We start from the raw sequence: 13,120 nt of genomic DNA, 5'->3' as shown, positions 1-13,120 counted from the left end.
TTTAAGCGATACTGACTATGCAAGTTTAGGAAGTTTCCCAAAGCCTACGAGGCAACTGTGAGCAAACACACAATGAATATAAATATATTACTTCAGTAGCCTTACAGTTACAAGTCTGAGCTGCTTAGACAAATGACATGCTCACAATTTAGCTTTTGAATATGCAATAAATGATAAAGATCTGCTGGCCTTTACCTTGCCATTGGCAAATACCTGATTAACTAACTAAATGCCACTGTTTAAGGGTAAACAGTTCTGAGATAAAAAACTAACCTTGCATTTGTTTCCTCGCACATACACCTACCCACCACATGCTAAACACCAGTTTTAACCCACTCACAAGATTACTGTGCAAATGACTCCAGCTGTGTTTACTGAGAATATATTGAGGGTACACGTATAGGTGAAGAAAGGGACTCTATAGAACCTTACTGTACAACCTTACATTACAGTAAAACGAAACAAATGCATCCCCAGTTTCAGATACGTATCTACTGAATGCATTTTTTTGAACCTGTGACATTCAAACAAGAAGCATTACCGCTAAACCACAACCCATCTCAGCTCTTAGTCCGCTGAGCCCTAAAAAAACCTAGACTCGCCCTGGTGAACTCTATATGTGAGTTGACACATGCTTTTGTTAGTTTTGAGGCTGTCCAAATGAGCTCCAAACTAGAGCTTTCATGCTGCATGAATGTTCACATCATACACATTAACATTTAGGGTGAGGTGCTTTAGTGACTTGCAGGCTGTGGGCACCTATGCTTCGACTTAGTGAACATAATCTTAGAATACAGACAGACCTAGTTAGCAAAACTTGAAGGCACACAAAATGAAGTGGAAACTGAACTGTACTTTTTATTAATACTTACTTGAGGGAAACATGTTTCCCCACCACAAAGACTTTAATCAAGAAAAAAAGACGAACTTCCAAGGCTACTCGGGAAAACTCCACCAAGTTAAAACCTGACTGACATAAGGTCAAACAGTAAAACTGAACCATGACCAACTTACCGAAACATTGTGCAACATACATGAAAGATGTTAATGTGTATATTTAAAGTTATGCTTTGACAATTTAAAGCATCTGTTTTAACCGTGCCAATAAAGCTAGAATCTTGAGAGGGGGGCTGGGGTACATGAGAGAACGCCCAGACCCAGACGGAAGTATTCAATTCATTCAGATCTCAGAACAGCTGTTGCCAAAATAGCTTAGTGTTTAAGAGACCAACGGCTTAAAAGGACCAAATCTTCCAGCGCTTCAAAATCAGCTGGTGCTTACAGTCAACAGACGGCACAGAACAGGCGATATAAACGTTGATTTTGTCATTATTAATGGGATTGTTTATTTTAGTCAATGTTATTGTGATGTTTCAAAAGAGTTACTAAGGATTGTGGAGTACACCTAAAAGAAACCACTGTATGAGAGTACATGCAACTTGAAATGTCTTTTAGAGTGCTTCTGTTTGAATACAAGTTAGCGTATTGATAAAAGAATCACGTCTCAATGTTAACAAGCTTACATAAGATTCTGTTCAGGAATTATTCCAGACCTCAATGGAAAGTTTGACGAAATACATGATCATAGCATAACAATGAGACAAGAATGTGAATTAAAAAAGCAAGAATATACAAATATTCCCATAATTAAGAAAACAAAACATCTTTTAGCCGCTCCATTAATGACCCATTAAGAGTCGAATACAGTCAATACACATTGAAGCTTTGAATTTAGATAGGCCTGTTGGGCCCGACTAGAGAACGCTTAACTGCTGGAAATGAAAAGATTTACCACTAAAGACAGGGTGGAGCTGTTTACAGAAGACCCCAATGGAAATTTATTTAAGCTTAATTAATCTGATCTCCAGAGTAAAAAGTCAATTAAAAGGCCTTTGAACTTGAATGATCGCTTCACAACAGTACTTGTTATTACAAAAAGTTTGTTTTAGAAGAATTTAATAGTTTCTTTTTCTTACAAAGAATTATTAAACACAGTAAAACAGGAGCGCGAAGCCATTCAATGTGCATTAAAGGCTCTGAGTAACTTGTTTATGTAAAAGGCCTCTCACGGCTGTGGAATTCAGACTTTCACAATCTTTCAAAAACACTGTGGTTGGTCCAGAGTAAGGCTTAAAAAAGGAAATAACCTGCTGACTACTCTCTCACTTTCTCTCTCTCTCTCTCTCTCTCTCTCTCTCTCTCTCTCTCTCTCTCTCTCTCTCTGTCCACAGCACATGTGATGACAGTTTTGTTGAAAGAGTTAAAAGTGTAGCATGACACAATCTTCCAGAAAAGTTTTTTATTTACAACCAATTTGCTAGTTTACACCAGGTCCAGGACAAAAGCTGTTCACCACTCCTCTCCTTGTTATGCCGATGGGAGAGTATTTTGGTAGTATTGGGCGAGAAATAAAACGAGAATAATCATCACCCACCCATGTCCATTCTCGCACCATTCTAGCTTTACAGAGAACAGTCAATAACACTGCCTTTGTTTTATTGTGATGGAGAGAATTAGGTGTGACTTTCAGCTATGTTTGTTTTGGCTCATTTTATTAGCACTGCAAAGCGATCTTAAATAAAACAAATATTATTATTATATACTTAGTCATATTATTATTACCATCCACTAAAAGGGACATTCCACCCAAACATAAATAAATCTGCCATCATTTACTCCTCCCCCTTGAGTTGTTCCAAATCTGTAGAAATGTATTTTTATAGACATTTTGTTGAATGCTTGTAACCAAACAGTTCTTGGCCACCCTGAATATACCATAGTAGGAAGAAAATACAATGGTATAGTCAAAAGATCCCCATAACTGTTTGTTTTGCTACATTCTTCAAAATATCTTATTTTGTGTTCAACAGAACAAAGACATATTTCCTACTATGGTAGTTAAAGCATGAGACAATAGGAATGAAACGTTTGTCCTCGTATGAGAATGTTTCTGCTGCCCTTCTAAAAAAGGACAATTGTACACAAACAACATACAAGGTTATACAAATAAAGTTTACATAGTCTCTTTTAAGTGTTTGTGTTATGCTAATGGTATTGCTGCTAACAAGATTACTCTGTTTGTTGCAGAAGTGGTGGAGCCCATCCTAAAGAGACATCTGTGATCTTATAACCCACTCGATCACACAGCTAATCCAATTAGACATTGATTTACAAGTCTGTCTCTCTTCGTAAACTAGGCTAGTTAGGTTACACATGTACATCTGTGCTGAGAGACAGATATAGGCTCAAAATAAAGAGCAGGATGCCTTTTTGACATGCTATCATCAAATGAGCCTTGTTCTCAGAAGGCTGTCATTAGCTGGTGAAAACAGATGGGAGGATATTCACAACTTCCTGATCACACTGGACCAGTCCTTCCATGGTGGTTAACCACCATTAATGTCGATCAGGATGAGACAGAGCCTTTGTGAGGACATTGCCTGTTCCCATGGTGACAATATAGAATGTGTGACATCTGTGTGGACGCAGACAGGAAGATTTCTTGGAAACGGAATCATCCTCAAAATTCCCTGTAGAGAAATTGTATTTTACTTTGAACTTTTAGATGAAGATATCAAATATCATAGAATCATTATACTGTATATTCTCATGATACACAATTTATATATTACATCTCTCTCTATATTTAAATTGGTACACTAACATTCAGCATTTTCAACAGCTACATCTGGTTTCCAAGGGACACCGGTGTGGAATGATAACATGCACTGTGCAGCAGAAATGTTTCCATTTTAAGGAGTGGTTGGTCACCCACTCAGGCCTGTGATGGTGGAACAGCCCAGGAAACCTCTTTCCACCCACACACTAATGCATGAAACCTCTGACTCAACTTGAAACCATGAGAGCTGTGGAGGCATCCTATCGACTGACTGGTGCACCCTTTCTTAGGTTACACTGTCTGTCTGTCTGTCACTGCAACCTGTTTACTGTAGGTCACTACAGTCTGGAATATAGTAATAACCAGGCAGTGGCATGGGTTGGTGTCATGAAATCCAAAATGCACTATACAATTTTGAGTTAAATCATATTTTTGTCATTTATACAATTGCATGCATGCTATATGGTACATGCAATGTATTTTTTTTATCAAAATGCACATACATTTATATGTGAAACGAATTATAATGTCATAGTACAGCATTCTTTGGCTGACATGAAATGCATGTGCGGTATATTTTGCTAAGCTCTTGATGTTTAGTCTGTTTCTGTCATCTACCTGCACGTTGCCCCGATACACAACGTGCAACGTCAACGTTACTATTGATACACAGGGGTGGGGCATTTATCTTCACAACGGCAAAAAGCACAAACCTAACGTGTATATCGACATATTTCGCTTTTCTTTACATGGCTTCTATCGCATTGGTGTATGCACCCCTGTCGTTGAACGCGGACGTTCCTTTGCGGACGAGCCGTGTTTTTGGACACTTAAAATATAGGCTACCAATATTATGTTTGCTGTATCAAGTTATCGATCACATTTACTTTCTCGGCACGCTTCGTGTTTGTGCAAACTTCAACAGAAGCGCGTACTGTTGCGAAGCCCCGTACTGGATGTCGTCAGACCCGGGGGGCGGAGCCAGGATGTCGCAATATTACTAAGAACGGCATCATCGAGTCAGGCTGGTGTAACACACTGAGCATATTAGACGTGCCCAGCCAAATTGAGACTTTACAGTCGGACGGTCAGGCTAGGGGGCCACGTCTGATTTGATCTTACTGTTAAAGGACCCTTATTTCAATTCACAGGATTACGCAGCAACTAAAGACCGACCGACGGACTACTTTTGGCCGGTTTCTTACATTTCTCCGCTGACGAAAAGTCGGACGCGTCATCCAGTTAAACTTTCTTTGGACAATTTCTCAATCCGTCTCATTTGAACTTACAGTTAAGTCGCCTATACTCTTGTTTTTGTATTTCTTCGGACCACGTCGCGGATGATTCTAAACTTTGTCTAGCACCCGAGGGACGGTGAACCCAAAATAAAACATAAGAAGAAATATTGTCCATGCAGGACGCGTTCATTCAGCGGGAATAAGGAACAAAGACATTCGTGCCAACAACAGAAGCGCTCTCCGGTGTTGCCGCCACACTCCACGGATCATTTTGCGCACTGGCTTACAGATGTAAAGAGGACAAAAAAAACTAAGTTTGCCACCGCTAGACGCCAAAAGTGCATTATATGCTATTTATGCACAACACTTTGTTTTGAAGTCAAATAGCTTGGATACAAACTACTGTATAGACGTCATTACAAACTCACTCGTTTGGGAAAATATATTTTTTTGGTGATATTTAACTACACCTTACAATTTCCTCGTCACCGTTTCATCTGATTGAGCGTTTTCCTCTTTGGACAAGAAGTGCACAGAAGTGAGTGCGCCCGTAGTTTTCATTGTTCTATTTTGGAGAGGAGCGGGTCCTTTGTCTACAGCAGCGAGGTAAGGCGATCACCTAAACCTTTGACTTACTGTCACATTAACCTCCGGAAAACACCGCTTGCTGTTTTTCTAAGTGTCCCGATGATTCGTGTCAATTATTGATCCGCGTTCCCATTTAAAAGATTGAGAAATAGTTTGATGGTTAAACTTTAGAGGGAAAGTGATGGTGCAACTCCTGGTACCTCAATATTGTTTTAACTTTGTCAAGACGCATTTCACAATGTATTTTTTAACCCAACCGTACAGAAGCGACATGTAAGAGGATAAAATGCGTTTTTTTATAAATAAGTTGAAAAGTGTAGAAGATAGGATGATGTGGAGGAAACTGAGCTACGTCATGGAATGACGTGCACTTGAATGTGTAACTTAACAGTGTATGACTCATAGGCGCCAAGCAGCATGTCGAAAGCCAGCAGCAACTTGAGTCAGTCTGTTCGAGTCAATGTTGTTCATCACACAGTTATTTATTAATTTTAAATTTCACAACATTAATAAACATCCCGTCCTTGTTTAGTTTGTGTGTGTGAAATTAATCCATGGTTACTGTGCGTCTCAGTGGAGTGTGTTGTCAGGTGCAACACTCCTGCGATTTATGTGCAAGTCTGTGCATCACTTTGAATTCTTCTTAAGTCACAACGGCATGAGCAAGTGCTTTTTTGTCTTTTGTCACAGATGAGTATGAACCTGTCATCTCCTACACCACTGCGACTGAAGCGCTTAGACTTCGAGGATGCTCACAATACAGATACCTTCAAATGCAAGCGCCGCAAACTTAGCCAGCCCCCTTCCCCGGGTCTAGCGCCCTGTCTTCGACCCCTATCCCAGAGCCAGGAACAACCAGGGTCAGAAAAGCACAACGCGTCACGTATTGGACCCTACGTTCTGCTGGAGGCGTTAGAAGGAACACAAACATTCAGAGCAGTTCATCAGGTTACCGAACAAGAGTACACATGCAAGGTGAGCATTGGGTTGATATTTTACTTAATACAGATCAACTAGTATGTATGACAAGGGTTCAATAACCAATTCCGTATGTTCCCAACAGGTGTTTTCAATAAGAAAGTATCACGAGTTCATCGCACCTTACACGAGGCTGCTGCCTCACGACAACATTTGCAAGATTTCCGAGGTGGTTCTGGGGGAGAGCAATGTGTACATATTCTTCGAGCGTAACTATGGAGACATGCACTCGTACGTGCGCAGCTGCAAACGGCTACAGGAGGACGAAGCCGTGCGGCTGTTCAGCCAGATGGCAACCGCGGTCGCCTACTGTCATGAAAACGGCGTCGTTTTACGAGACCTAAAACTGCGGAAGTTTGTGTTCACCGATTCACAGAGGTCAGTAACTCAAAGCAACCTTTATTCTGTTTTCCGGGTTATGGTTATTTTCTGCAATGACAATATGGTACATTCGGATGACTTGCATAGGTGTTACCGGGTCTTGCTCATCGGGCAATTATTTTCAATTCATAGTGACTGATATATGTTCTCTTTTCTTTCCCAGAACAAAGCTGGTCTTACAAAACTTAGAGGATTCGTGTCTTCTTAACGGCAACGATGACTCGCTGACAGACAAACACGGCTGCCCGGCTTACGTCGGTCCAGAGATCTTAAACTCGCGACATTCATACTCGGGGAAAGCTGCCGACATGTGGAGCCTCGGTGTTGTTCTGTACACCATGTTAGTAGGACGTTACCCGTTTCAAGATGTGGAGCCCACGGCACTGTTCAGCAAAATACGCAAGGGTGCGTTCACCATACCAGAAACTCTTTCGCCCAGGGCGAAGTCTTTGGTGTGTTGCATGTTGAGGAAATCTCCCTCTGAGCGTCTAGAGGCTGGAGATATACTTCTGCATCCTTGGCTGCACTGTAATAACAACATAACCCTCAGCCAACACTCCAGCACCAGACACTCGATAGATCAGGTGGTCCCCGATTTTGAACCAAGTGAGAATGAGGATTGTTAGTAATTCCAAAAGGAGGAATCCATTAGATTTATTTGTTCCTGTTTGCCTCCCTAACTGGAGGAGTGGACTCTACGGAGAGATTGCCTCATAAGGTATTCAGAGACTTCAAGGGCATCAAGTAATGAGGCAGATTCATGGCGGCCATAGCAAAGAGATGCTGAGCTGTTCGGGACTGCAGAAAGACTGAGCTTGTGGTCATTTACAGACATAAATACGTAACTGTGTTTTGTTTCCTGTCATAAAACCCATCTGTTGTTGTCACACGGTGGGTGATAGCAAAATCTGATGGGTTGCTGTACACAAGCTACTGGCATTTCCTAGTGGATTCGGTCCAGAAAGAACACAATGAGGCTTGAGCACACTTTCGATTCAACAGTATTGTCAGTGCATGGATTGGAAGCAATTTTTTTGTAATTTAAAGTCTGATACCTCGAACTTAAATCCTGGATACTTGATGCACACTTCGTGCCTTTATGTACTGTTTACATTTTTTTTTGCAGTGGAAAATTCACATAAGATTATTTAAAGTGCCTTTTCCAGTGAAACATCTGTTGTTTTTGGATATATTGAAGTACCAAAGATTTTTCCCCCAGTCTGCATGTGTGTGGATCTGCAATGGGTTGGCAGCACAAGTGCTCGTGTTTCCTTTTCATGTGAAGAAAGGGTTGTTTTTTTTCCGCCACTTATAATTTTCTTGTAAATGTCTCTTCATCTGTTAAACTATGCATTTGTGCAGTAGAGCAGGTTTGACCCTGAAGGGATGTGGAGAACAAGTTGACATGCACCACAGGAAATGTCCATGTAATGGTTTAGCAGTGTGCCTGTTGAGCAAAACAAAGGCTTTACATACCTTATCGTATCGCCTGCATGCAATGACCCTTTTTTTGTTTAAGTACTTTTGTAGATATGTTTTGTTACTAAAGAGAGTGGACACTACATTTGTTGTTTCCAAGGTTGTCGCACCTAAAAAATAAAAGTATTTTGTTGTTGCCAGTACAAATAAAAAGAAAATCAAACGGTACTGCTTGTTAATGACTCATAATGGTTTAGATGATCATTGTACCATGCACTATTCATATACCGGGCGGGCCAGTATTTTCAGGATGTAAATGGAGAAAAAAAATCTATCTTGACATTCAAAATTACAGAAAATGTTTAACAGCAATGTGTATAAGTCAGTAGATGTTTATTTAACAGCATTTTGAAAATAATGAAAAGGCTCCATAAATGTAAATAATCTAGAATTTAAGCTGTCAAGAAAATGTGTATGCATTGATAGAATTAACACGCATCTGGCATATTTTAAGTGATGAAATCATATAGAAATCTGTTTAAAGATAAAACACTAGACACCATCTTTCTCTTTGTCTCTCTGCTCGAATCATGTTTTTATACCAATACTGTGCTCAAAATGAAAAGCGTGGATGCATCTCAGTAAAATCTTTAACAGACAAGGAATTTAGAGTAATTTCACCAAGTCTTGCACATTTGGCCAATCTTTAGCGTGACATGATATTTTTGACATTTATAACAAAATTTACTTTGGGAATTTCACACCCAATTTCTAAATTAAATCATATCGGATATCTACCACATAACTTTGTAACAGCCTCAGGGTAATTTAGCACATCACAATCTCTGAATGAAGAATCATTTTGCCCCGTAACAAAACGTGTTTCTAGTCAATGATCAAAAAACACAAACAGCTCGTAGTGAAAGAAAGAAGAGTTACAATGTTTAATTCACTTTATACACCTCACAGATAAAACCAATGACAATGGAAATAAAAAAAACAAGTTACAACAATAAAGCGATGACAAAACTTAAAAATTAGCTACACTTTGTCCATAAAGATCAAATGTAATAATTTACCCGTCACATTTCTGTTATTTTTGGGACAAAACTAAAAATAGGGAGCTAATCTACAATAACAGATTGTAGCAAGGCCAACTCACTTTCCCTCAGTTGCCCTTTGATGTTTATGCCTTAAACATGTTTTGTTTCAAGACTTTCAATACTTTGCATTAACATAAAAATTGACAAACGGTAAAGAAAAGGTAAAACGTCATCTGCACAATGTCTTTTTAAAATGAGTAATTAAATGTGGCTGGCAGGTGAGCAGATATCACATATGAATGAAAATTCAATGAATCAAATGTATACATGTGAACTATGACATGTATCTCTCTTAATTTCCTTTCCCGTTTATGCTTGAAATGCCTATTTACTGAACATATCTGTGCAAAGTAACCTGAAACATGACAGAATAATGAAATGTTGAAAGGTGCCACCTAGTGGAAATACTTTTATGTGTGCCTTTTATGAAGCTAGATAAAAAGCCAGGGAAAGAGTTAAAACAGACTGCGTACTTCAACCTGCATTAAGAAAAAGAAGAGATTTAAAAAATATCAGATCAATTTTGTTTCCTCGAAGGCCGGCCCAGAAAATGTCCTTAGAAAGTCCTAATGAATCTTTATGTGAAGTACACACAAAATATCCATGTGATAAACATTAACAGTTAAAGTGCAATGAATAGAACTTACAAATCTCTCATTTCTGACAAAAAACAACAATATAAAAATAAACACAGCAGATGAAAAAAATAGGGATTAAAAACTCAGGCAAGAAGTTGCTGGCTCCGGGGGGACAGGACTGAGAGACCCAATTATCAGGCACACAGTGCACCATACCTGTGGAAAAATCCATCAACACTGCTTAGAACACAAGCTCATGTGTATCGGGTTGGTAATATCAGAATAGCATAGTGTGCAATTACACTGCAATTTTACTTTTGGATTTCACTAAAAAATTAATTGTAAATAAGCAGTTCATTATGCAAATAGTCTCTCAAATCTTAAAGGAACACCCCAAAATAATAGTGTTTTAATGTCCTGATTAAGTCTGAAAGCCCCCATTAAATGTAAATGTGTCAAAATGTGTGAAAACCATAACCTGTGCTCAACAGAAGGCAGTTATATGGGTTTTATTTTAACACAAGTAAATGACTAAATGGGTGAAGTGTTCCTATAAAGATGATTTTTCACCTCTCCTCATCCATGTTCTCCTCTTCCTCATAGCTGCCCTCATCCAGCTCCAGATCCAGCTCAGTGCCGATACCAGAATCTCGTGGAGCCATGAAAAGACTACATACCACAATGTGTCGAAAATAGAGTCATTAGTGGATTACAATAATGTAATCTCAAACTTTAACAATTATATGTTAACCTAGATGCACACTCTGATCTACAGATCCTCACCTGACAGAACGACATGTAAAAAACACAATCCTCTTCAGTCTTTTGTTATAAAAGAAGTAATTGAAGGACCACATGTTGCCCTCTTCCCCATAAGGGTCTGAATCCAGGTCTGGATTGTAACTGTCACAAAATGCAGAAAACACGTTTACGTACATGATAATGGAGTACTTTATTAATCAAACAAAAACTATTTAAAACATGAGATTTCTAATGAATTGCAGTTTCATCTACCTGTATATGTCACATTCAGCAAGGCTGATCTCCTTGTCTAAAGCTTCCCATAACTGAGGCTGTAGGTGACTATAGGCCTCACCGGCAGCAGGAGACAAACTGCTGTTTACGGCGTTAACAACCTGTACAAGAAATCTTTACTTTTAATGGTATTTAAACATTGTATTTCTATTAAAACAGAATATGATGATATACTGCTGTGTTCTACAGAAGAAAGAATGTCATCCAGGTTTGTGAGTAAATGGGTGAGTAAATGATGAAAGAATTTGATTTTGGGGTGAACTATCACTTAAAATAGTATTATGAACACATCTGCATCATATCAGCCACAGAGAGTTACTCGTGTTGACTCATTATTCCTGTCCATTTCACAATAATTTCAGCAATGTATCTCAAAAAAATATCCTCTTACCCAGTTAACACTGGGCTCTTTGCTGAAATCATGTCCTTTGGTGCGACTGAAGTCATAGTCCGGCCGGAATGACTCATTGAGCGTTGCGATCAGATAGAAAAGGGTCTTTCTGCTGCACTTGTCTGACAGCGGACCTTCACCCTCATCCAAACTCTGACTCATTCTGAAAAAAAAACATATTTGAATAAACTCGAAGCAAGATGTTTGTAGAGGTCAGATAACTGCAAAATACTTATCGGTGGTAGAGAAACACATTTGGACTGACTTGTTGGGACTGATTCCAGAGCTCTGCGGAGGAGACAATGCTTCCAGCACGTGCGGCTGACCCTCCTGACAAAACTGTTTAAACATCTGCTTGTCATCGCCTGCCATCTTACAGGAATAGCTCTCAATTCTAGTGGAAACAAATCAACGGACAGAGACGGCTTACAAAAGATGTGGATAGTTGGTGTGACATTAGGAGAACCTGACTAGTAAGTTGTTTTAATGTCAATTTTAATGTCAATGAAATGCGTTTAAAAGGGCAAAAAGTATTTTGTACACTTACCGTCCAATAATCTTACAGTCGCCCGTCTCAATTGTAAGCTGACTATTTACGGCCTCAAAACTTGAGTTCTCCAGGAGCTTCATGTTTTTTAAAAATATTTTTGTTAAGACTGCAATAACACTTCGCTACCGCTAGGTGTCGAACTTTATGATAAACAACCGTTAATCAAACCAACGTAACGTTAAACCAAACCGATGTTAGTTTTGCGAATATGAGATGTTAAGGAAAATTATTAGCACGAAACTGGTTGCCAATATTAGTTCAATACCGTTTATTCGATGTGTCCAAACGAAGCTCATTTAAAACACCTTTCAATTTCGAGACCAAATGGCGCGCTATTTCCAAACAATGTAAACACAATCTCCTCTCGCGGGGTTTTACGATCGCGTAAATAATCTTCGCCGGTTACTTAATGCACTTATATGTCTAATAAATATATCTTCCTTTTTACTGTGAAATTTCCAATACCTGCCATTAAACAAGCTAAAATTCAGAGGGAAATTATGCATCCCAGCTATTGAATCAGAACTTGAAGAGAATTCAAAGGCTTATAAAAGCCTCAATCCTCGATGAATGGTCGTCTATTTGTGTAGGAGAAAAACAAAAACAAAAACAAGAGATGAGCGTTTTTTTGCAGATCCAGTCGCAGTAATGCGCAGTTGTGTCCTTCCTGTTTTTACGCTAGAACGTCATAGCGCTGAAAGATATACTGCCACCTACTGGCCCGGAAGTTCTCCTCACATGTAAACAAACGACACAAAGGGAGTGTAGTTCGCCCGCCAAAAGAAAAACTTCTGTCATCGTTTTCTCAACCTCTTGTCATTTCAAACCTGTATCACTTATTTTCCTCTGTAGAACACAAAAGATATTTTGAAGAATGTTGCTAACCAAACAACGGGGCACCTGTTGACTGGTTTAGGTCCATACAATAGTGAAAAAGTACAAAAAGTGAATGGTATCGCCATTGTTACCAACATTCTTCAAAATATCTCCCCGTGTTCTACAGTGGAAAGGAAGTGATACAGGTTCGCAATGACAAGAGGGGGAATAAACGATCATTTGTGGGCGAACTAGGTCTATAATGTAACAATACACAACATTAAAAGGTTAAACATGCTGCAGTTTAATGTATTTGTTGTATTAGTCGCTTTACAAATGACTGGCTTTTTCTATTGTATTCTACGTATATTTTTACATTCATTTTTATTTTCTGATATGTAGGAAGAAATGAATTAACCCCCTA

The 13,120-nt window shown here is 39.1% G+C and overlaps 2 protein-coding genes across 4 annotated transcripts; one reads left to right on the top strand and one right to left on the bottom strand.

The window, feature by feature from the left end:
• Positions 1-4,349: 4,349 nt before the first annotated feature.
• Positions 4,350-8,451, top strand: trib3 (tribbles pseudokinase 3). 2 transcript variants are annotated; one of them, XM_079483628.1, is made up of 4 exons: positions 4,350-5,463; positions 6,136-6,420; positions 6,509-6,801; positions 6,968-8,451. In XM_079483628.1, the coding sequence occupies exons 2-4, from the start codon at positions 6,136-6,138 to the stop codon at positions 7,428-7,430; spliced, it is 1,041 nt and encodes a 346-aa protein (XP_079339754.1). In that variant the 5' UTR covers positions 4,350-5,463; the 3' UTR covers positions 7,431-8,451. The 2 variants fall into 2 exon arrangements, with proteins under 2 accessions (XP_079339754.1, XP_079339755.1); XM_079483629.1 differs by having other exon boundaries at positions 4,642-4,909.
• A 702-nt stretch (positions 8,452-9,153) lies between these two features.
• maf1a (MAF1 homolog, negative regulator of RNA polymerase III a) lies at positions 9,154-12,595 on the bottom strand. Of its 2 annotated transcripts, none has more exons than XM_079483631.1 (7): positions 11,878-12,595; positions 11,596-11,724; positions 11,331-11,493; positions 10,919-11,040; positions 10,688-10,807; positions 10,475-10,573; positions 9,154-10,120 (listed from the first exon to the last, which is right to left on the bottom strand). In XM_079483631.1, the coding sequence occupies exons 1-7, from the start codon at positions 11,958-11,960 to the stop codon at positions 10,099-10,101; spliced, it is 738 nt and encodes a 245-aa protein (XP_079339757.1). In that variant the 5' UTR covers positions 11,961-12,595; the 3' UTR covers positions 9,154-10,098. The 2 variants fall into 2 exon arrangements, with proteins under 2 accessions (XP_079339757.1, XP_079339756.1); XM_079483630.1 differs by having other exon boundaries at positions 10,743-10,807; positions 11,878-12,570.
• Between the last annotated feature and the right edge of the window lie 525 nt (positions 12,596-13,120).

The sequence above is a fragment of the Barbatula barbatula genome (genome assembly GCF_947034865.1).
Source record: "Barbatula barbatula genome assembly, chromosome: 20".
Taxonomy (NCBI): Eukaryota; Metazoa; Chordata; class Actinopteri; order Cypriniformes; family Nemacheilidae; genus Barbatula; species Barbatula barbatula.
This window is presented reverse-complemented; position numbering and strand designations above follow the sequence as displayed.